Below are 24,192 nucleotides of genomic sequence, written 5' to 3' on the forward strand. Positions count from 1 at the left end.
TTCTGCTGGGAAACCCACCACAAACAGCCTTCCCAGCATTTCAAAGAAATAGCTGAAGGTATTTTGGGTAAGCTGTTTTCCAAATAAATCTGAACTAGAATTTAATGAAACATAGCATCTGAAACCTTCAGAGATTAATTTTCCTTCTAAAGCCCAGGAAATGTTTGGCACTAAGCTGGATACTGCCATAAAGAGCACAGAAGCTTTGCCACGTGGTCCTCTGAGGCTACATGTATTTTTGTGGTATTTCATCTGTGGTTTATGTGGATTTATCATTGCCATCCATGCAATTCCAAGAATGGAGATTGTTAAATATTTCCCAGATGAAAATGAAGAGGTTTACAGATTTTTTCTACCCAAACGGGTGGCTCTAACTCAAAGAGGATGTAGTGGTTAATCCCTTTTTCCACTGTGGCTCTGATGGCACCTGAAGGAAGTGCTGCAAAACACAAGACACTGATTCAATTCCTAAAACTTCTCATTTTCTAGTTTTCAGGTATAAGATAAGTCAGCATAAAAATTACTTGTTTTCCTGCATCTACCAAAATTAAATTAAGCCCCCTACTTCTATTAGCTCTGATATTTTAAGGAGAAATTTGTATAAAAGTCAAATAAGAAAACACAGAGGAAAAAGCCTGTTAACAATGGGAGATAAATTCTTCAGGGAGAGCAGAACAATGGGAAAACATGAGAATACAAACATGGTCACTGACCTGAGTTATAACCCCTGGCAAGAAAAGGTTTCAATGCATTTTAAAGTAAGATGGAATCTGAAGTAGCCTGAGGCTTTAAAACCTTGCCAGGAAGTGTTAAAATCTGCAGAGCACCTTGAACAGCATCCTGCTAAACCCTTCACACTGGAAATTCCACCAGTTCCTGCAGAACAAGTGCTCCTATCTCCCAATCCCTGGTCCTTTTTAAACTGAGGCTATTTCCCATTGGGGTGATGCTCATCAGGGAATAAACCTCTACTCCAGGTTGCAATGAGAAGTGGAAAGCAGAGGAAAAAAGTATGAAAAAGTCCTTATTAAAATAAAAAACTCCTCCCACCTAAATTACATTCTTGAAACCATATCCATGGTTTCAACTGGGTTTAAATAAAGTTAAACTTAAGATGAATATCAAGTATGGGGAGTCTTATTTATCCACAGCTTAAAATACTCTAGCCTTAAATAGGGGCAAAGATACCATTAAAAAATTAAAATAAAAATAAGAAGAGGAGGAAGAAGAGGAAGAAGAAATAAACAACCCCATGCTGCTACTTCTCCCTGTTCTCTTATTTTCTGATATCAGCTTCTCTGGAGCTAAAAAATAAGTTTTTCTGGGTAAAAAGAAGCAGGTGTCTTTGTCTAATCAGCATAAAATACTACATGAAAAAGAGGAGTTTAATCAATGAGAAATTGTTTTTAGAAATGTTTCTGAAGGAAAAAGACTCAAGAAATTTATGCTAGAATTTCTCTTCTCAAGCTTCAAGTCTATTTTATTTTCTGAAGGTGCTTTATTTCCCTATGGCCACTTAAAAAAAGTTTCTATAAAATACAAACTTATAGACTGAATCAAGTATTTAGTAATTAGAATTCCTATTCAATTTCTTTGGAAAAATGGTAATTCCTGAGAGATAGGTACAGTTATCACCAAGTATTCTATCAAATAATACAGATCAAGATACCTTTCCTCAGTAAGGTGTTTACTTGAATTTTAAAAATCCATACTGAATTACTGGAAAAAGCAGATTCAAGTTATGTTATGGGTACTTAAATTCTCTTCATAAGCAGGAGACTGAAGGAGCTAATGAAAATTGGAAGCTAGGGCTAAGTCTTCAGCAAATCCTTTTTACCTTCACAGAATATTCAAGAATAACTCCAAGTCTAACCCAGTTTGTGTTTCATTTGCAGCCAATGCAAAAATATTTCTCAATATGCAGTGTCTTATGAGGAAAAAAACAAACAACAACAACAAAAACCAACCCTTTTGGACAGAGGAAAAGAGACTTTTTTCTGTCACTCACAAATCAGTTATTCCCAAGTGTGAAAGCTGAAAAATGTAATTCAGCTAAACCAAATTAACTGCTTATTAGGTATCTAGAAAATAATATGAAGGTTATAAACTCCTTTATAAATAATATGACTTTGCATTTTAATTCATGTTTCTCTTATAAATTAGATGTGTGCAAGGCAGAATAAAAACTTTCTCATAATATCAGTGTTCTAAAAGCCTTATTCTATAATGAGGAGAAAGATGATACTACCAAAATGTACTCAAATAAAGAAAGAAACTCCAGTCTTCTGCCACAAATCAGCTGGAGCAGAAGTAAAAATACACCAAATATCAAACCACCTCTGCTTAAATTCTTTTCTATTCCCAGCAGGATGATCAAAAAAATTATTTTACCATAGGAAGTTTGGGAGGGGGAAAAAAGAAAGCATTACTCAACACAGGTATTTATAGCAACCATTGCCAGTAGGGAAGAATTAAAACACAGGCTGCGAGTAAATCTTCAATAATTTTGTCTTTTCCTTGTGATTTAATAATGCAGATTTCCAAAGGGAACAAAGATGTGGAAAAACAATCATAGAACCATGGAATGGGTTGGGTTGGGAGGGACCTTAAAGCCCATACATTCCCACCACTGCCAAGGGCAGGGACACCTTCCACTGTCCCCCAGTGTCCAACCTGGCCTTGGCACTGCCAGGGATCCAGGGACAGCCACAGCTCCTCTGGGAAATCCATCCCAGTCCCTCCCCACCCTCACAGGGAGGAATTCCTTCCCAATATCCATCCCTGCCCTCTGGCAGTGGGAGCCATTCCCTGTGTCCTGTCCTGTCAGAACTCACAATGTCCCTCAGACATTTTTTGGAGGTTCCAGGCCCCGGTCAGAAGCATTTGAGACCCTGGCAGGCAGCTGGAAACAGCTGTGATTTTGGATTTGAGCCATGGAATGATTTACCAACCTTGCAAGAAGAACAAGAAGTCACAAAAGTTTAGATATTATAGCAGAAGTAGTCACAAAGTAAAAGGAAGAAATTTTGAGTCTTATACAGGGAGGTTTTAAGTCCTGTACAGGGGGGGGGTTGGTTTTGTACATGGGGGTCAGAGATTTAAGATGGATTTAGGATTTGGGCCTGCCCTGCCCTTCCTCTTTCTTCTTCCTTACGTCCATGTTCTTGGTGATGTTGGCACTCACAGATTGGTTTAGAGTAGAAAAGCACCATTTAATATAGGTAATAGGCATTGGGAAAAACTGTAAACATGTAACACGTAATGTACCATATAAAAGATAGAAAATCACCATTTAATATAGGTAATAGGCATTGGGGAAAAACTGTAAACATGTAACACGTAATGTACCATATAAAAGATAGAAAATCACCATTTAATATAGGTAATAGGCATTGGGGAAAAACTGTAAACATGTAACACGTAATGTACCATATAAAAGATAGAAAAGCACCATTTAATATAGGTAATAGGCATTGGGGAAAGCTGTAACCATGTAACATGTAATGTCCCATATAAAAGAGAGCAGCAGCCCTGGGTGGGGAGAGAAGAAGCAGTCGGGGTCAGAGAGGATGTCAGGGTGTGTGTGTGCCTCTGCCTGAGCTCTGAGCAAACCACAGCAGCCCCAGGAGAAAATATTTTAGATAACTCACAATACATTACCTTGAGACTGAACAACAGAGACTTCTGAGCCTTTCTTTGGAAGCTCGGGGTGGAGGAGAGACTTTTCCACCACATGGAGCCACCCCTGACCCAGGGCGAGCTCCTGCACTGTCCCTCCATCCCTTGTCCCCAGTCCCTCTCCAGCTCTCCTGGAGCCCCTTCAGGCCCTGGAAGTTCTCTTTTATACAGAAATGTCAGTGTTTGCAGACATGGGATTGCTTTAATTGGGTAATCTTCAGTGTTTGGATTTTTCCAAGCAGGAAAATGAGGAAGGGAAAGAAACATAGTTTGACAAATTATTCACGTGACAAATACTAATGAATTTTATCCCCGAAGGCAGACCGCCTGATTAGTATTATTTTATGCCATGATTCCCCTTGATGATGTTAAATTACTCCTGATAGTACCTCTGTTGCAGTTAGATCTCCAAAATACGGGGTTTTACTAACCTGGCTCTTGAGAAATCCCACCTTAATCCCCACATTCAGGCAGGACTGGGAGGAAAATCAGGGCCCACACAATTCAAGGACACAAGAGAAGCAGATCCTGCAAAGATTTATTCAGTTCTAAGCCTATCCTGCTCTGGAATAAAGCACACACCAACTGATTCATTTCATGTGCTTCAGATAATCTAAACAGGAAAAATGAAATAACCAAAACAAACCCTGGAAAGCTTTGGAAAAAATTAATTTTTCTGCAAATTCTTTGCGAATTGAGGCATTGCCAGTTACCTGGGGAGAGCCCTGAGCTTCTCAGCTGACTTTGCATCACATGATGTGGTTGGGCAGAGAGAGGATTTTGTGTTATTCGGGGTGGGGGTGGAACACCACAGCCCCATGAATATTGTGACAGCTCTAGGGTGAAATCCAGATCACTGGACAGGGGCAGCAGCCCATAAAATTGCTTGTCACCATCCCCACAGCACAACATGTTCACAGAATAACAGTGGCACAGCAGTGTCTGTGAGCTGGGCCAAGTGTTTTCCTTCATGTACAGCTCTGAACAGCAGGAAAACACAGCAGCCTCAATCCCAGCTTTTTGTGCCTTTTGCCTTCCCCCAGCACGCTGCAACCTCCTGCGCTGAGCAGCAAAGAGAAATCACCAGGGACCTCATTACCCACCTGGCACATCAGCCACCTGCAGCACCTGTCCCTGGTTAAAGCAAAGTCCCTCTAAATATGAGTGAAATTCAGAAATCTTTATACACTCAATCCCCAGTGACAGGGACCTGCAGCTCCCAGGTTTAGAAAAGTTTTAGTGCTATTAATTTTTAACTAAGCCCAAAGAAAACTGTTTTTAAAGAAAAATAAAGGCAAGCCCATTTTTTTTAACAGTAGTAGCCCTGTGTGGTGAGGGGGTTTAGGGAATTATTGTATCTATAGTTTCAGTAGGGGTAAAAAAAATTGGTCTGATCCAAGCTTTGGGTAATTTCAGGAAGAGCTGAGTGGCATTTTTCTTCTGCTTTGCTTTCCAGTAAAAGACTGTGCCCTTGCCCTTGGAGATTATATTTAGAGGAAACAGCAGCCATTGGTAGCACTCTATAATATATATATTATATATATTTATTTATCACCTCTCTATTTATTTTAATGCACTACTGGTGATGACAGGACTGGATGGACAAAACCAGTGTGGTCTTGTGTTTAAATAAATTGAACTTCAACGGCAGCATGAAAAATAAGTAGCCAGAACCAATAGAGAACTCAAGTTTGCATCACAGTCCTTGGTTTTATGCCATTATATAAACAAGACTGTAATAAAATAACTGAGCATTCCTCTAAAACCCCCCTGAATATCATCTGCACTCCATTTTTGTGATAATGAGGGTTTTTTTTTTCCTAGAAGAAATATCAAGGAAAGAAGCAAACTCCCTTGGTGGCTCTCCAAAGACAATAAATCTGAAGGCTGCAGGTGAGAGCTCACCTTGCACACAACCCCTTGGACCTGGATTGGGAAGGAAGGGCCCATTCCCACTCTGTGCTGGCTGCCTGCCACTCCCCACAGCTGCCTTTTCCAAAGTGGCTTCCTGAGCTTTCTGACCAGCTTTAATACATTAAAAATACATTTAAAATAAATAATACATTTAAAAATAAAATTAGGAGGGCTATGCAGGCATTTACCCCAGAGATGTTTGTGCAGGGGCACAGTGGGATTTTAACCAAGGGTGATCCCTCTTCCAGAGGGAAGTGAAACCAGTGTCCTCATAAGATAATGGGAAAGCTGGACAGGACAGAACACAGATATTGAACCAATATGGTTAATCAAATGTTCTCCATTTATTAGCGAGAAGATGGCAGTTTATATTCACTTCTATATAGTTTACAGGTTACAAAGGCACTCTCATTGGCAAGCTAACATTGTTTATCTTTGTCTTAAGGTGGCCTAAACCTCACACTATAAAACTGTACTACTTCAACCCAGACAGCCCAGTGCTCCCCATCACACCTGAATACAATTTCTAACTGTCACAAACTCTTAATTTCTATCTGTGCCACAAACTCTTAATTTCTAACTGCATCACAGCCTGGAAGGCCTCACAAGGCCCAGATCTGAGGGCTAGACTGGAGTAGCTCAAATCTCATTCCAAACATAAATCATGGTATCTCTCTCTCAGAAATTCTGCAACAGGGAACCATGTGGAGTGGCCCTGCTGATTAGAGCTCACCCTCCCAGTCCCAGCCTTAGCCCCCTAAGCACCAAACCCCTTCAGCTGGGGAGAAACACAAATGGAAGGGTCTAAAATGAAAGACAAATTAAATAAACTTCAGAGATCTTTCACTGTTGGCTCGGTGCTGATATCCTATTTATGACTCCAAGTGTTGTGCTTTATCATGCAAAGTAACATTTTTAGTCTGGGCAGACTGTAATTCAAAGAACAGCCCTAATAATAAAGTGGGAAACAGAAACACCAGAAATGGGGCAATGGCATTTGGTCCTGCAAAGCACCAAACACATTTTTAATCTGAAACAAAAGAATCTAAACAGGATTGTATGTTAGGGAGTTTTGAATAGAAGCATTTTTTGGATGGTATAATCACTGCTTCTGGAAAAAAACTGCCTTAGGGAAAGGGTTTCACTTGAAGCCACACTTTCAATTAAGCGTTGTCATTAACTACAGGCAAAAGACAAAAGCAACTTGCTGTGAGAGCCTCCTTGCAGGCTGGTTGTGAAGGGAGCAGGAAGGGAGCTGCCTTCACCTCTGCTTCCTCACAGAGTCTGGATTTGCACACCAAGTCTGCAGATTTTCCTAACGAGCCCACGAACCCAAAGGTTATCCATCAAACTTCCTCCCTCCTGCAACCCCACTGTTTCCCCTTGATTTGAATTACATGAGCTGACAAAGCAGTCAGAACCAATAACTATCCACTGCTTCTCTTTATTCAGCAGCACAACCTGCAGCCATTCTCCCACTTAGGAGGAAAAATTGATGTTACCTGAATATTGAGCCTTCCTCGGTGGGCCCCGAGGCCGTAGCGCTTTGCTGTGGAGGCATGGAGCTGGAAGTCAGTAATTTTTAATGTCTCCAGACCAAGTGGAGGGCAATCTACAAAACAAAAGGTTGATTAAATTTTAATTAAACGGGGAAAAAAAAAAAAAAAAAGCCACCCAACAAAACAACACAAAACAAACAAGTATTCAAAGTTTCTGGATTTCGGCAGTGCCAAGCTGGCTGGGTCCTCCCTGGGATAAAGGAGCAGAGCAGTGCTGAGGGCAATGAGGATTGGCAGTTCTTAGAAAATCAATGAGGCAATGCAGATTTACACCATTTTCAGGGGCTCAGATAGTTATTACTGATAGTTATTACTGCTCTGTGCTTCAGTTTTTCACAGATATGCATAATATTTCCTATCAAGTGCTTGTCATGACTAAAACGCCCCTTTTATTTTTCTTTTTGGTGTTTTCTTTTTCATCTCTTGCTTGGATTTTTTTTTCCACCCTCCCTGTACTCATTCCAAGCTACTGTATGAAATTATGTTTCTAATTAAAATCTCTTCTGGAAACTTCACTCAGAGTTCCTCCCATTGCACAACAGCATCTTTCCAGAGGTCTGGGAGCCCAGAGAGAGCTGAGCTCTGCAGAGGTGGTGATTAAACACAAACAGAGCAATTTTGGACCAACACCCATCTCTCTAAGCCCCAAATTCTGCACATCCTTGAGGACAGAATAGCAAATGCCATTACTTCAGCAAAGCAGTGCTTGGAACTCTGGCTTTGGAAGATAAGAGGCTGGGAAAAATCAGTTTCATGATTATCAGACAAATGTTTGGCTTTTTAACTACTCACCAAAATGTCATGAGGTTATCAAAGTATGAAAGAATTGTTTATGTTGGGAAAGCCCTAGAAAATCATCAATCCAACCATTTGCTCAGCACTGCCATGCTCAGCACTATTGTATTTAACTTTCAGGTGGTATTTAACTTTCAGGTGCAGTTTTTTGCATTATTAGGCACAAACTGGCAATGTTTGAGATTTCCCAGACTCCTCCTTAGTTCACAACAAATTAAAATCCCTCAGGAAGAATGTTAGCTGTCAATTCATGCTGCTGATTCTTTGGTCATCCTTAGGAAGTTCTCACACAAATCCAGGACCAAATGTCTCCTTCAGAAGTAGTAAAGGCAAGATGTAAAGTTAATATATTTTCTAAAGTACCAAGAGTGATTTTAGTGTTACATAAGAGCTGAAATGTAGACAGCTCCTCATTTCAAAGAGCTTTCAATTCAATTATCCAAAACAGAGAAGAAATGGGATGTGTAATGAAAGCCAGAGGAAGGAATAGCTGGAAGGATTTTGGTTTGATTGTCTGATTGTTTTAATTTCATTTCCTTATAGAGTGTTGCATCTTTCATCATACTCCAAGTGGAAGAAGTCTCAGGCTCTGACAGATCTCTACTGGGAGTAAATTACATTGTTGGGAACTGCCTGCTTTTTTTAACAAGTCTGGTCCTCAAGACAGCTTTGGAAATCAATCTCGTGGTGCAATCCTGAGAAAGGTTTGGTACTTTGGTGTATATTCCTCTGTGAACAATCTCAAATTCCCCTTAAGTTACCCAGAACTACCTGTGCCAGGTTTGAGCTGAAAATAAAGGCGAGCTGAAAACTAAAGCAAGTTGTTTTTGCATGCTCACTTCATAAAATATCATCTAATTCAGCGTTTATGCTGCTCCTACCAAAGGGGGGATCTACAGGTACTGCTGGGAGTTATAAAATAAAAGTTGAAAAGTCTCTGTGTTTCACATCCTGTTCTCTGCTGCCAAACTGCTGCAAACACTCAGGAAGCTGCCCCAGGTGTCACGTCCCTGCTCCATGGGATGCACAGGCACAGTCCCAATCTGCTGGAGCCCTGCATGCTGAGAATTTCAGACTTTCTGTGCTGCCAGGCACTGACCCCCAGGAGAACTCTGCATTTGACCTGAGGCTGTAAAGAAAACTTCCAAAATTGTATGGTAGAACTGGGATTGTGGGTGTGGAGTTTGAATAGAAGTGTGTAACATCACAGGGTGGAAAACTTAGAGTTTAAGGTTTTAGATTATAGTAATAGATATAAAGCAAGATGGAGGTCTTAGGGCAGTGGCTGGTCCTTCTTCTTCACCATCTTCTCCATGGGTTTGGGTGGTTTTGTGTAATTGGATAAAAAAGTCCACATTGCAGGGCGTGGGTGATTGGTTTTTGGGTTAAAAGTAAAAATAACTTAGGTGCCATTTCTTAATTGGACAGTTTATCCTTAAAAGGCCTTGTAGAGAGAGAGACAGGGCTCCATTTTGAGTTTGTTAGAGCGAAGTGCTGTAAAACTCAGGATTTGTGAGACTGTGACATAGACAAGAACTAATAAACATCTGAGTCCTAACAAGAAATACCCTCTCACACATTTAATCCTGACCTTGGCAGAAAAAATAAGCAAAGAATCTGCACCTACCCACCACTGCTCTCAGCTGTGCAAAATCCCATTTTGATGAAAGCTGTAGGAAATGCACTATTTTTGAGCCTGGCAGCTGCCTGTCAAAGCAGTTCAGTGACATTCACCTTCCCACGCAGGTATGAGAAGCTGGTTTAGTTTTATTCAGAGTGAAATGTTATTAATTCACTATAAAGCTGCAGAATTCCTGGGTTGCCTGTAAATTTAAGCTGCAAGATGGGTGAGTATTTCCAGGCTGAAAAAAATTCCCGGAGTGTTTTGGTGTTTATCTCTATTTCTAGAAAAATTGAAGCTTACTAATCAAATGCTCACACAGATCTCAGAGAAAGGTGCTTGACTGCTCTTTATTTTCCTAGGATTAATTACTTGTGTTGCCTGAGGATGCATCAGATTACCAGGCTAATATTAGGAAATGCTTAATTTAGCAGGATCTGTCAATGAAACCAAGAGTGGGCTGTGTGAGCAGGCAGGGACTACAGGAGGCAGAACAGGTAACTCTGATGAAAACCCTCAATGTCCACAACACGCTCCTTTCCCAGCCTGCTCAAGCCTTACCATATTCCAAGTGAAATAACAAAAATCTTTGCCATCAATTCAATAGTATCCTGGAATGTATTTTTATAGCTATTCATATAAATTAATAGAACACCTGCTTTCTCTAGACTTTGGGCTGTGACTTCAATAACTAATCAAATAATTTCTTTTTTTAATCTTGGTAAGAAAAAACATGAATTATTTTCCGTCAATACTTGGCTGAAAATTAATGAAAATACTTTCTTCCACTGTTGGCTCCTCTTTCTCCAGTGGACACTCCAAAATGGGAGCAGGGCAGCAGGATTTGCATTTGAAGACCTTTAGATATTTCCACCTGTGTAGCCCTGCATGGGGATGATATTCTTGGAATCATCAAGACTATTTTTTGCAGCAGCTTGGATGTATGGGATTCATTAAGTTTTCCACAAGAGAAGACTTTTGATTTTTCTTTAAAATAAAACTATGTTTTCTATTTATAGCCATAATATTTTAATATTAACACTTTAGGAAATAAATGTTTTCCACATGCATACAAATTCCAACATCGATAAAGGGATGAAAAGAGGAGCATGTAGACCAAAACAACAATTTGTAATGTACAGAGATGGTGGGGACAAATTTTTCAATATAGCCTCTTCTGATTTCCTCAGATTTACTCATTGTAATACAGCAAAATCCACCTGAAGTTGCCATATCACTACTGAAAAAAAAATTTCTGAGTATACTGAGAATTGAATTTTGGATAAATTATTTTGTTGGGGTGTGTGTCCCCTGTTTCTTAAAGCTAGTGGAGATAACCAGGACAGCCTAGTTTTGAAAAATATACAGAAAAAGAAACAGATTTATGGCATTCATAAAAACTTTGTGAAGTATTGCTTTAATACATTTTATTTAACTTGAAGAAATATTTCATGAAACAATGAAAATTTCCAGCCAATCAGTGGGGTTGTCTTAATGATTGTGTATTCCATGCCAGTTTGAAAAACAGTTTCCCTTGGGGAAGCCACGGAAATTGGACAGCAGGAATGACCAGAGATTGTGTGACTCTATTGCATAATGGATTCAGCTGGAAATTACCCAGTTATTTGATTTTTTTCTTTAACCAGCTGAAAATTTAATCATTATAAAACACAAGGAATTCAACTGTGGCTTTGAGACATTGAAATATGCATCCTGTGTACATAAGAATTTAATAAATAAATGCACCTACAGAATTCCTGGTTTAGAGAGATAAAAAGCAAACATTAAGCTTGAAGGTGCAGGGAAGGGGTTGTTGTGGACATTTCTGCCCTCCTGGCCTATATTCAAGCATGATTTTGTGTGTGATTTGCAGCTATGGATAGGTATTCACTTTAGAAATGAGCATTAATGAGATGTCTGGATCAAATGAATTAATTCCAGTCAAATATAATAACGTTTGTATGTGGAAGTGTTTCAGTCCAGAACAGCTGCCCTGCAGCAATGTTAAATGGCCACATCTCAGTGGCCAGGATTGTCAATTCTCCTTCCCCCAGGAGTGCCAGCAGGGCACCAAGGCACTTCTGGTACCTGGCACTGGGGAAAATCCCCTGGCCCTTAAAATCAGCAGGACAAACACCCAGGAATCAGCTCAGGCTCCACCTCATCTCCTGAAATCTGATTTTACCTCTTATTCTAGGTTTGCCTACAGCAAGAACAACACCTGGATGTGCAGCTGAGCTCCCTCCTCCAGCCAGCAGGTGTGGCAAGCACATTTCTCTCCCTCTCAGGATTTTCATAGAGGTGCACAGAGAGAAATGAAAGAGAAAACAATTTCTATTTCTGCTCCTTGTTTTTCCCATGTGGAATGTGTTTGGAGAATTGTTTACCTGGGGTGATGGCTTGGTTGGATTCTGGTGAGGATTGTTTGAGCCTGATGGCCAATCCAATCCAATCCAATCCAATCCAATCCAATCCAATCCAATCCAATCCAGTCCAATCCAACCCAACCCAACCCAACCCAATCCAACCCAATCCAATCCAATCCAATCCAATCCAATCCAATCCAATCCAATCCAATCCAATCCAACACAACCCAATCCAATCCAATCCAATCCAACCCAATCCAACCCAACCCAACCCAATCCAATCCAACCCAATCCAACCCAATCCAACCCAACCCAACCCAATCCAATCCAATCCAATCCAATCCAATCCAATCCAATCCAATCCAATCCAATCCAATCCAATCCACCTGTGGCTGTACTCTCAGAGAGGGTCACGAGTTGAGCTAGAGTCAGAGAAAGTAGTATGTAGTTTTAGTATCCTCCTTTAACATAGTATATTGATGTATTTTAGCATAGTTATAATAAAGAAATCATTCAGCCTTCTGAATTGAGTCAGACATTGTCATTTTTTCCCATTGGGTTCTCCTGCATTTATAATAAGCAGAGGCTCACTTTGCCATCTCAGTGTGTGGGGGTATTTGAAAGCAGCTTCATCCTCCTGATGGCTTTGTCCTGTTGCTGCAGCATCTTCAATTCAAGCTCTGGTCCAAACCCCACCTTTTGCAGAGCCAGTGTGGCTTCCTTCACTCCTGCAGGATAATTACAGCTGCTGTGCTGCAATTGCAGCTGTTCTGTATCACACAGGCAAGGAAAACACTTGTGCTCCTCTCTGTTGCCTAAGTTACTCATTTCTTTTATTTCCTTCTGCTCTAAATAAAGAATGGCATGTAAGTCCAGACTGCCTTTATGGCTCTTGTATCTAATAAAGATGCATTTAGGAAATCATTCTGTCCTCCTCTTTCAGAGGCAAAGCAGACAAACAATTCTTTTACTTAAAGAGAATTCTCCATCAATTTTGGAATATGTTCAGCTTTTCAAATGGAAGGGCAGAGAGAAGCATCGTATTTCCTCTTCAGCCCATATCACAAGAGCCATACCTGTAACTCTCTTCAATTCCTGCAAGTCTCTGCTGGTCTAACTCCTTATGAGCAGAGATATGGGATCTGGAAAAGGAGAAATACCAGCTTTGTGCTTCTGACAATCTCCCATCCCAGGGGAGATTTAAGCCTTGTTTAAACAAAACACTTCAACATGCAGCTAAGAGGCAAAACTGTGAATTTACCCACAGATACAGGTAAATTAAGCACACAAATAAGTGTATATTTTGTGGGAAGTAAGACTTTAATGCTCATTATACTGTGCATACTGTTCTTAGGTCATGATGGTCTTGCACAAAAACTTCTTAATGAGGCCAATATCATAAATTTTGCCCTAGCAGCTAAATTTAGAGGTTTCCCCATGAAAAGTGTGGTTGATTATTCATCTTCCAACAGCAGAAACTTTTAATGGGAACTCTGGCAGTCTAATTTCTGTGGCTAAACTTATGCTTAGGTCACAGGTATGCAAAGTACTTTAATACTGCAATGCACCTGCAAGGTGAAATAACAGTAAACGCACATTTCTGATAACCTTCACCTTGCTGAAAATAGCTTTTAATTATGTTTAAATGATGGACAGCCTTTGTAGGGGCTGAGTTCAACAGAATAAAGTTTTCCATTTTCTAAATACTTTGTTATGCATATATTACATAAATAATTTATATTTATTTATGAGGGCATGGTGGGGGGGGGTGTGGAAATTTGGTCTCTAAATGTTGCTGTTTTGATGATGTGATCATGGAAGTGTGAAATTCCCACAGATGTTCATGACTCACACTCCACAGTTGCTATGGCCCAGCTCTTCCCTGGAAAAATGTCCATGGATTTCAGTCTGAGTGGTTTTCTGACTCTGCTCATATCCGAAGTGTTGCTAACAACATAACAAGTTTCTTTTCTGGCTTGAATTCAGGCCACCCTACACCCCAGATCATTTGAAGCAGCATCTCCGGGCAGCCTAAAGTTCCCTAAACACTTTTGCTTTTATTCACTTTTTCTGAAAAACTCATTCCCAGAGCACTGTGAGAGCAAAGCAAGCAAAGTGCACTTACAGCAAACTCCCCACACAGAAGCTGAAATACTGAATTACAGTCCCAGGCCAAAGATCAAATAAAGAATTAAGGAGATGCCAACATTTCCTATCCTAAGAGCACATTAATTATTGGCTAATGTTGCACTGAAGCTGTATATTTTTCCAGGACAAGCACCAAATGCTGCATTGAGGGCTACAACATCAGGGGCTTCTCTCAGGAGAAAATATTTATCACAGCACTGCAACCTACACTTGTGATTAGTCTTGAAGACTTAAAAAGAAATAAGGAATAAATGAAGAATTCTTTGTGTTCCTTAGGTCAGGTCTGACATGAAACCAAATGAGATTCCAAAAATACACTTTTTCATTTTCTCTCATTAACTTTTCACATTTTTGCTCTCTCACAAACCCAGGTTGTGGCTGGCTGGAGATGCAATGAAACATTCAGCAGGAAGAGTTTCTATTATTGCTGGCACAGCTGGAGACAGCAGTTTCCAGAGTGCCTGGGAGTTTTGTGGCCAAACTTCAGACTCAAGAGGTTCATCTAAACTCCAGACATCACACTCACTCCCTGAGCTGCCTTCTGTTGCCACCAGCCTGGCACAGGATGGGATTTGTGATGTGGCACAAGGTACCCTCCAATTTCTACCCATATCTGCAAACGTCTCCCCTCTCTCTACAGAGAAAGTATTTAATTTAATCACTCTGAAGAATACATATTTTCTTTATGGCAAAAAGAATCCAGCCTGAAAAATATCCTATCAGCTCTTAACTTTTTATTATGAGCTTTGACAAAGGCTGAATTTTGTGCTATTAATTTTAAAATGTCTCCTTGGATGCATTTTTTTTTTCTGAAGCACAGGGTGAAGAGTTTCTGTAATTTCAGCTAAAGCCACAAAACTGAGAACAGACATCAAATATGAGAACCATTCTTTTTTTTCCAGAGCCAAACAAACAGAATTAGCCAAAAAAATTAAGAACAAAACTGAGACAGACCACTTGCACAATGGCTGGGTATAGGACAAAAATTACCATTAAAAACACATCTTCATGCCAGAAATAGCTAAAAATACCAGGTCACTGAGGTGTACTGCAAGAGCAGAGATTCTATGTTCAAAGCATTAATTGTAGCCATCAAAAATAAACATTAAAACTTGGAATGCTATTAACAAGTATAAAACCAAGACAGAAATAACTCTGATCTTAAGATACAACCCTGGCTCAATAAATGAGACATCTTAAAAGTGCTCAAGTTTAGCCATATTAGCAATCCAAATTGAGTGCATTTTACCAAAAATAGGATAAATCTCTAAGAAGTTGTGTGAGTATAAAACTGGCTTGTGGTGCAATTATTCTCCTCTCCCTCCATGAGAGCTGTAGTAGGAATTTTATACAGCTGTAAATATATCCAATATAGCCATAGTTGGTATAGAATATTCACTGGGCAGAGTGACAGCATAGTCATGAAATTCCTTAAACATAAATAAACTGGAAAGGATCCATAACTCCTGGTCCTAGAAATACACATTTACTGGGCATTCAGGCTGTTTTTTGAGGATTTTGCAACACAGCCATGCTTTTGGGGAAAAAAAGCATGGATCTGAGGTAGCCCAAAGGAATTATACAAGTTGGGGGACACAGGAAAGGGGCTGTAAACAATCCACTCTGAGTCAGAACTGCTCACCTGGGGCTGACACATGCAAGAACAGCTTCAGAAATCCTCTGTAAACACCTAATTCCACTGGAATAAATGGCACTACTTTGATATCCCCCAGCTTTCACCTTCCCACCCTCTCCACACACATGGAGCAGGAAAAACCTGAGAAACTGTAAAGTTCTCATTTGTAGTGACGAGCCATTAAATTTCATCCCACTGCTACAGTCACCTCCACTCCCAGGTGCTAAATTTCCACTTGAGAAGGACTGAAATCAGCAGCTTCCCAGTCAGTTCCACTTAACGTTATCCCAATTTTAATCCGGTTAAACTCCAGCACAGACAAAGCTAAATTTTTTTACTTCTCAACAAGGCAGAAAATGAGCAGAAAATGACACTGAAACAGACTGTAGCTCAAAGCCTAGCAGGAGTAAATCGTGGATGTGGATGGAATCACTTGGCTCTCCAGTTTTGGGTTTCCTAGGCTGTTTTCTACCCCCTTAGCTGTCTGACTTAGCTCCTGGTGCAAGGCAGGAAACTCCAGAGCCACACTGATGAAGTAGCACAAGCTGTGCCTTTAGGCAGCCGAGAGTCATTAGTCATCTTAGCTGAGAGCTGAGATGTCATCTCTCATGTTTTTATTATTAAATTTCAAAATACTCGAATTGCCAACAGAGTTCAGACTAGCAGCAGTGAGACCTGGGTGAGGATCGTCCTTCTGACCTGATCCTCAGTCCTCCTCTGCTGCCTGGGGGAAAACTCATCCTTTGGATGGGTGAAATCCTTCCACGTTTTGGATTTGAAATTGTGAAAAATGCATATTTTGTGATTGGCTTTTCGCAAATGTTACAATGAATGTTATTTGTGCAATGTTAGAAAGTGATGCTGTATTAATTCTTTTACGTAGAGTGTTAAATAGAATTTTAGGTTACAACATAATGTTAAAATAGAAACTCTATGTAGAATTTTTTTATAGAAATAATATAGAAATAGAAATTCTATGTAGAATTTGTTTACTAACTCAAGCAAGAGATGTGATAATCAAGAAACTTCACATAAAAACCTACAGCCTCCTTATCAGAAAAGACAAACATTCTTCCATCTTCTCTCTATCTTTGTGGAACCAACAGGATTAAGGATAAGAAGTTGACAAAAACCAGAAAAGTTCTTAATTTGCAAGGAATTTATGCATCATGCGTGAGATATATGAATATGCAACAGGCTATTCCTTTTAAGGTTATTCCTTTGTTCACAAGGGATGCTTTTCGTGACTTAGTGTCCAAGAGCATCCACATGTCTGTAATTCTTTGCTTTTTATTATCTTGTAATTGTCCTAACTCTAAACTTTATTACTCTAATTATATTATTATTTTTATAACCATTTTATTATTACTCAACTTTTAAAATTTTAAAAGCCAAGCGATTGGCGTTTTTCACAAAAATCTTCCCAGCAACGTGCTGACATGAAAGTTTGAACACACGGCTGCAAACGCAGCTCCGTGCACAGGCAACACCCTCAAAGATGGGCTGGGGTTGCCAAGACAAGCCTCAGTCCTTGGATTTGCCACCAGATAGGCTGGGGTTGGCCAAGCCAAGCCTAACTCCTTGGATTTGCCACCAGATGGGTTGGGATTGCCAATCCAAGCCTCAGTCCTTGGAATTGCCACCAGATGGGCTGGGGTTGCCAATCCAAGCCTTGCTCCTTGGAATTGCCACCAGATGGGCTGGGGTTGCCAATCCAAGCCTTGCTCCTTGGATTTGCCACCAGATGGGTTGGGATTGCCAATCCAAGCCTCAGTCCTTGGAATTGCCACCAGATGGGCTGGGGTTGGCCAAGCCAAGCCTCACCCCTTGGAATTGCCACCTCTTCTCCTCCAGCAGCACTGGGAGCATGGCAGGGAGGCTCTGCTCCAGCCCCAGCATCCCTCAGAGCCGCCACGCTGCTCTCCCTCCCTCCCAGCCCAGCCAGGCTGCACATCTGGGAGAAATACTCGGCCTACATAAGGAGCCTGTGACAGGAAATAGCTCAAACCAACCCAGCTTGCTTTTAAAACCTTTTATAAAGTGTAAACTCTGAGTTTTATGAAGACCTGGTGTGTCTGCTCTAGCAAGTTTAGACATTTATACACTTTTTTTTTTCTTCTAGCATCACATCTGTTGTTATTATTTCACAGGCTATAATAAGAGAAATTAATAAACCCAAACACTTCTCATAAGGCACGGAAGTTTTCATAGTGCCTGGAGCTGTTGCTCAGGCTGTGATTCCAGAGGAAAATCGTGTGGTTACAATAAACCTGAACTCAAGCTTTGTACTCCTTCCCAACCCTTAAAAAGGAATCAGTTTGTAAGTTCTAGAGCAGAGTAAAAGAAAAAATAAGTTTAGTTGGGTTGTCTGCTTCTCACTTAATTATTCTTTTTTATTTAACTGGTTATTCATTGGATAGACTGTGTATTCTTTGAATACATGTAATTCTTTGAATTCTTGGGTGTTCTTTGATACACAGCTCTAAGACAGCACTATAATGTCAGAAGTAATTTATACATTAACATTCCCGAAGTGGAATACTGCTTCAATGGAGGGATAAAAAATTAGCCAGGTGCACATAGAAAATAACCAGAGGTTCTATGGATAAATCCAGAAGTGCAGAAAAGCAAAAGATTTAGGAACTCATATAACAGAGTTTTCTTGTTTTCTTTAAAGCCCACTATGTCCAAGCTGTTGCACCCTGAGAACAGAGGATTTAAGAGTTCAAAGCATCAAGAAGCAACATTTCAAAAATATCTAAATCTCTGAGATCTGAGAAAATCAAATCCAGGTCTGGATTGAAGTATGAATACCTTCTTTTATTAAAAAAAAAAAAAAAAAACCCAAAAAAAACCCCAAAAAAACCAACAACAACAAAAACCAACAACACAGCCCAAACTAAACCTCAAAAACAAATAAAAAAGAAAAGAGGAGTGGAATTGTAGGGGTGTATGAGAGAGGCTTCCCTTGGGAAGAGGTCTCTGATTGGCATTTGGGCTCACTCAGGGGACACCAATCCCACACCAGCACGGGAATCCCACTGGAAAACATGGAAAATGTAAGGACAGAGCCCAGCCTGCAAGGGGAATCAGTTCCTCCCCAAAGTAATTTTAGAGGAAGGCATGATTCTTAAGAAGCTCAGAAAGCCCCCTCTGCAGCCAGGCTCTCCCTTTCCCACCTTTCAGCAGGTGTCATTCCCTGAGTTTCTGCTCATCTTCCCAAGGATTTCAGCTCTCAGGTGACTTTTTAGCTCTCATGTGTCCATTGTGAAGATGACATTTGGACCAGAGTCTCTCTGTTCAGCTTCCCCTTCCCTACGTGCCTTCAAACCAATCATGGAAAATCAGGTTATGGAAATAAATAAATCAGTTTTAAAATGCCTCAAGCCCAAGCAAGCACCAGGAATCTGTGGATTTAAAAGTTTGGTTATTACCTTTGGAATTCTGAACATTCAGCAGTTTCTTAAGGCTCTGAGTTTCCTGTCTGCAGGAAGAGAAATGCTAAAATTGAGGAAGACATTGCTTTTGGGTATCTCTGGGAGGGTTGAAGGGAAGCTTTGGAGCTTCTGCTGGGAAGTTGGTGTGAAGCTCCAGCTCCAAGCTGTGGAGCAAAGGAGATAAAGCAGTTCAAGCAAGGTTCAGACAAATATCTTCAAGGGTGGGCACCTCTCCAGCCCAAATGTTCAGAGCTCCCTTCTCCCTATTCCAGCTTCCTACGGCCACGCAGCAGCCTGTGGAAGATTCCCAAAATTCATTCTGTCCAAACATCTTTTCTGCATTGTTTAACAATTCAGCTGTGGTCCAGCAAAGGCTCATCATCACAGGCTCCACATTTAGCACATTGGAGGCCTCACTGGATCAAAGCAAAGTGTGTCAGGAGCTCCAAATGAATTGGAATATGAGTGAGTATAAAACTGACTGCATTCCCCTCTGCCTGCTCCAGGCTGAAAGCCCAAAAATCCAAAAATCAAATAAAAAGCCCAAAAATCCAAGCTGAAGGTAATACATTTCCCAGCCTGTAGAAGCAAGGAAGAATGCTCAGGAGTGCACTCAGATAAAACCTAATTTTTATCAGTTTCCCAGTGAGGTTTGACATCCTTTTCCTGAAGAAAAGTGCCCACATTATCACCATCTGCACTGCAAAACATCAATGTGTTAATGTTGAAAATTTCAGGTTATGATTTGGGATTTATTAACTCCAGTGCTGCCTTGGAGAGCCCAGCCTCCTCCCCATCCACAGGAGCCAAAAGTGTTTGCTAAGTACAGGTATTCTGCACTTGAAAAGCCATGGAATAGGGAAAGCTTCAAGGCTAGCTTCCCTGAGCATAAAACTCCTCATTTTTCCACTTCCTAATTGGAAAGGAAAAAAATCTGGTTCAGGATTAATGAGCAGAAATATGGAAAGAGTCACAGAGGAAAAGTTCTGTGCTATTTTCTGTCCACTTTTTCAAAGAGCTCAGTGTCATTTTATCTGCACTAATTCCATACTAGCACTTTTTGACCATTTTTTTAAAAGTTTCCCATTTTATTCCTCTTGCAAGATGGCAAGGGGTCTACATGTCTGATTGCCATTTGACTTGCATTCAGGCACCAAAAAAGCCAAGTACATATTTGGGGTATGGAACAAATCAGATGTGTCTGGAGGATTTTGGATTCCACATGCAACCAGCCTCAGACCCCCCAGCCCTCCTTCCTTCAAGCTTGGAATTTATCCATTTTCTTTGGGGCTCATGCTTTTCATCCATCTCTTGGCTTCTGCAGTCCCATGACTCACTTTGTCAGCATTTTCAAAGATCTTTGGAAGAACACTCAGAGGTCTCTCACATTTCTGGTTCTGCATATGATTCCCCAGTCCTTTGTTCCACTACAAGATGGAATCAAGGTTTTTGGGGTCCCTTTTTGTCACTTCTGTGTATCTCATGAAAAGCAAAGGAACTGGTCTAGATCTGAGCCACTCATCTGCACCTGCAGGAGTTCTGGACTGCAGGCCTCTGCTGGGATCCAAAATGGTCCAGAGGAGCCTGAGGAACAAAATATCCCCCAGGAGAGCTGCCAGACACTTTTTTCCTTGTTTTAGCTCAGGTGTGTGCTGGGCCTGGCTCCTCTTCTCCTCATCTCTCTATTCCCCAGCAGCATAAGAGCTCTGGCCTCACCTGGGGACGCCTCCTGCTCCAGGGACATGGACTGAAGGCTGGGACACATCCCCATGTTCTGGAGTCAGCCCCATCCTGTAACAAATCCAAATCCACTCCAGAGTTACCATGGGCAATTCCAGCCTCCAGAAAAAAGAAAACCACTAAATTTGTGATACATGAGAGACTAAGGAAGAAATCATCTTCAGGAAGCACTCAAGCCCCATAATCTAAGCAAGAAAATCAGATTTAGGAAGGACTATCAGCCACTGTTTGGATGAGCTGCTGAGGTCCAAAAGAAAGAATTTACATGAACAGAGGACTCTGGTGATTTATCCAGCTGAATCCCACTGTGGAACTTTCACAATTCCCATATTTTTAAGTTTATATCTATAAATATACACATAATTCTTTACTATCAACTTCATGGAAGATCTCAGTTGGACTTGGCCTTTGGGAATCACGTTGATTGTAGAATACTTTTGTCAGGTACATACCTTAAATAATTCACCAGCAGCCCCAGGCTGATGTACAGTCACACAAGAAGTCTGTCTGGCAATTCATTAAAAAAAAAAAAGTAAACCACAAGACAAATCTGTAAGTAATTAATCCACCCCCCCCCCCATAAAAAATCTCAATTAATCACTTCCACTATCCACTTTGAAAGAAGTATTTTCTATGTCAGTAGCTAGAAGCTACAGAGCAGACACTCTGTGTAGCAGAAAGTAAAGACATGTAACTATGATCTATGTTTAACTTATGTACACAACTTTTACTGTGCTCCTTGCTTGGCATGTTGGATGCAGCAGCACTTTTGCAATTACAGCATCCTGCTAATGCTTGTTTGAAGGCAGGAGAACAATCTATTACTTACTCTTATTTACAGACCTGTACAGGTAAATAACCACAAAGAAACAGAAGATTAATCCCATATTGGGTACTTTCACTCCTAAATCAACTCAAATCCAGCCGTAAGTCACAGCCACTGGAAGTCACTGTGGTCCTCTGAAGCTTTTTTTCAGTTTTCTGCAATGTCAAATCCCATCAAGGCAGCCCCACAGAGCCCAGGCAGGGCAGTTCTGGGGAGCATTCATGTGTCAGAACAGGAAAAGATTCACTCTTCCTAAACCAAGACTAAAATGAGTTTCTCCACTTCCAACACAGTAGTATTATCTCATGTAATTCTTTGAAATGTATTGTTATAAAATATGCTTTGAGTGTATTTGAGCTGATTCCCATTTATAAGACAGCTCATTTAAACACCCCTCAAAAATCAGGAAGTCACTTCAAAGCCTTTTTTTGTTTGTAAAAATGGTGTAAATCACTGAGCAAACAAGGAATTAAGTTCTTCTCTTCCCTTGTCTCCATTTAACCCATCATAAGATGGATGTTCCATAACACTGGGATGTTCTCCACCAGGAGGGAAGCATTTTATGTCCAAAAGAGGACTTTAGATCTCTATCAACAAACTCACCAGAACATCCTTTGCAATTCAATTTGGGCAGGGCTGGAGGGATTAACAGCTAAACCCAAGTGCCCTGAAGATGCCTTGAGTGACCCACACACACTCCCTCTCACAGGCACTCTGACTCCCTGAGTCACCATCTGGCATCTCTTCATTATTCTTGTTTTTCTCACCTTTTTTTTGTTGCCATTTTTAGCTACGGGTAGAAAAGAGAAACAGTTTTCCCTTTAGACCTGCCAAGTTGATTTAGCACTGCCTGGCTCGTGCATGAGGAATAAAAAGCCTTGCTCCTTTCTGATAGTGCTCCATCCCTTCCAGCACACAGCAGACATCCAGAAATCCCTGTTCCTGCTCACACCAGGTTGTTAAAACCACAGGGGAACGGAATCATAAATATTCCTTTTGCTGTGCCACAAGGAAATTATAAATGTGGTTGCATCAGAAGTCATGAATTAACACTCAGTGTGTTTTACTAATGGTTTGATGTAGGTGTTTCTCATTGCTTGATTAGATACGCAAACACCCCACCAAACACCTTTTGGAGCTGAAATAGCCAGGCTCCAGAGGAGCAAGGCTTGACCCTGAAAGATGCAGGAATTTGTGGTTCAGCAAGCCTCATCAGGAAAATAATCCCAGCAGCAGTGGTGGAGACCTGTCTTTGGGCTGGCCAGATTCCTCTGAACATCCTCATTTCATTTTCCAGGCACTGAATTTAAAAGTGCATTTTAAAAGGCAAGTAACTTTGACTACATCAAAGCTTTACTTGTTCCCATTTTCCTGGAGCACCCAGTGTTAAAGGCACAGATTTCTATTTCCACAGACCAAATAATCCCACAAGACATCACCTCACTAGAGGCCTGACAAGAAGACCAAATCTAGAGCATCCTTTGCAACATAACAATAAAATCACAAGCAACCACTGTGTGAATATAACATTTAAATCCGAATTCTGTACTCAGACCCCCAGTCTTTTGGGTAATTTGCTTTTTACACAGTGAATTGGGCAAGACTTAAAAATCCCAGCCCAGACATAGAAAATTCAGGAAATTACTTCTTCTGCACCACAGCTTCTACTTCCACCACTTCATCTTTCTGACAGATTTGAAGTTCACGTAGCTGACAGAAACCTTCATTCCAAACCCAAAAGAAATAAGTGAAATTTGGTTGTGAGCCACGGGATTGACCTGTCTAGCCAGCTCACTGAACAGATAATTACATTAAACCTCAAGACTGAATTCAGCTAATGAGTGTCTCATAATATGCTGGCATTTCAGGAACAGCTCTAGGCTCAGGTTGAGACTATTAAAATCTATTCAGTGAAATCATCCCCTTTTTAAAGATGTGTTTTTGAAGAGACATTTTTCTCACCTTAAACATGGGGTTGAATTCGGAGAAGGCTGCTGGAAGAATTATCTTTGAAAGTGGTTTTCTCTGGCATAATCAAATGTGTTTATTCCCATTTTTTTCTTTCTCATGTTACATTATTCATTGAAGCCATGGGTAAGGAAAGATGCTAATCAGAAAGATTTGGCCAATTTTGAGGGTATTGCTCATTATTCATTTTTAGTCATCCCTTGTCCTCTTTTGTTGTGACATTCTTTAAAAGATGGGCTCTTAAATGGAATAGTGAACATTACATTATTCTGCATATTCTGGAAGTGCTGAGGGGAAAACAGAGGCTGGTAGATGAAAGAAAGCTCATTAAAAGCCACATTGCTTGTCACATACGGCAATTAGGATGCAATACAGGTCATGTTAAAATTCATGGGATACCCACCTAGGGCCAGGAAGTCCATTTTTACAAGTCCCTATTATGAGAAGTTTAAGCAAAGGCTTTAAAATGAAAACCTGTGTTCTAGGTCACAGGAGAGCTCCACT

General features: G+C 40.6%; 1 protein-coding gene across 1 annotated transcript in view; it reads right to left on the bottom strand.

The window, feature by feature from the left end:
- The window catches only part of CPXM2 (carboxypeptidase X, M14 family member 2), a 71,465-nt gene that overhangs the window by 41,546 nt on the left and 5,727 nt on the right, over positions 1-24,192 (bottom strand). Inside the window, exon 2 of the mRNA XM_031505292.2 lies at positions 7,095-7,204. Within this exon, the coding sequence (XP_031361152.1) occupies positions 7,095-7,204 (110 nt within the window). The remainder of the gene's footprint in view (positions 1-7,094; positions 7,205-24,192) is intronic.

Source organism: Lonchura striata, chromosome 7 (genome assembly GCF_046129695.1).
Source record: "Lonchura striata isolate bLonStr1 chromosome 7, bLonStr1.mat, whole genome shotgun sequence".
Classification (NCBI taxonomy): Eukaryota; Metazoa; Chordata; class Aves; order Passeriformes; family Estrildidae; genus Lonchura; species Lonchura striata.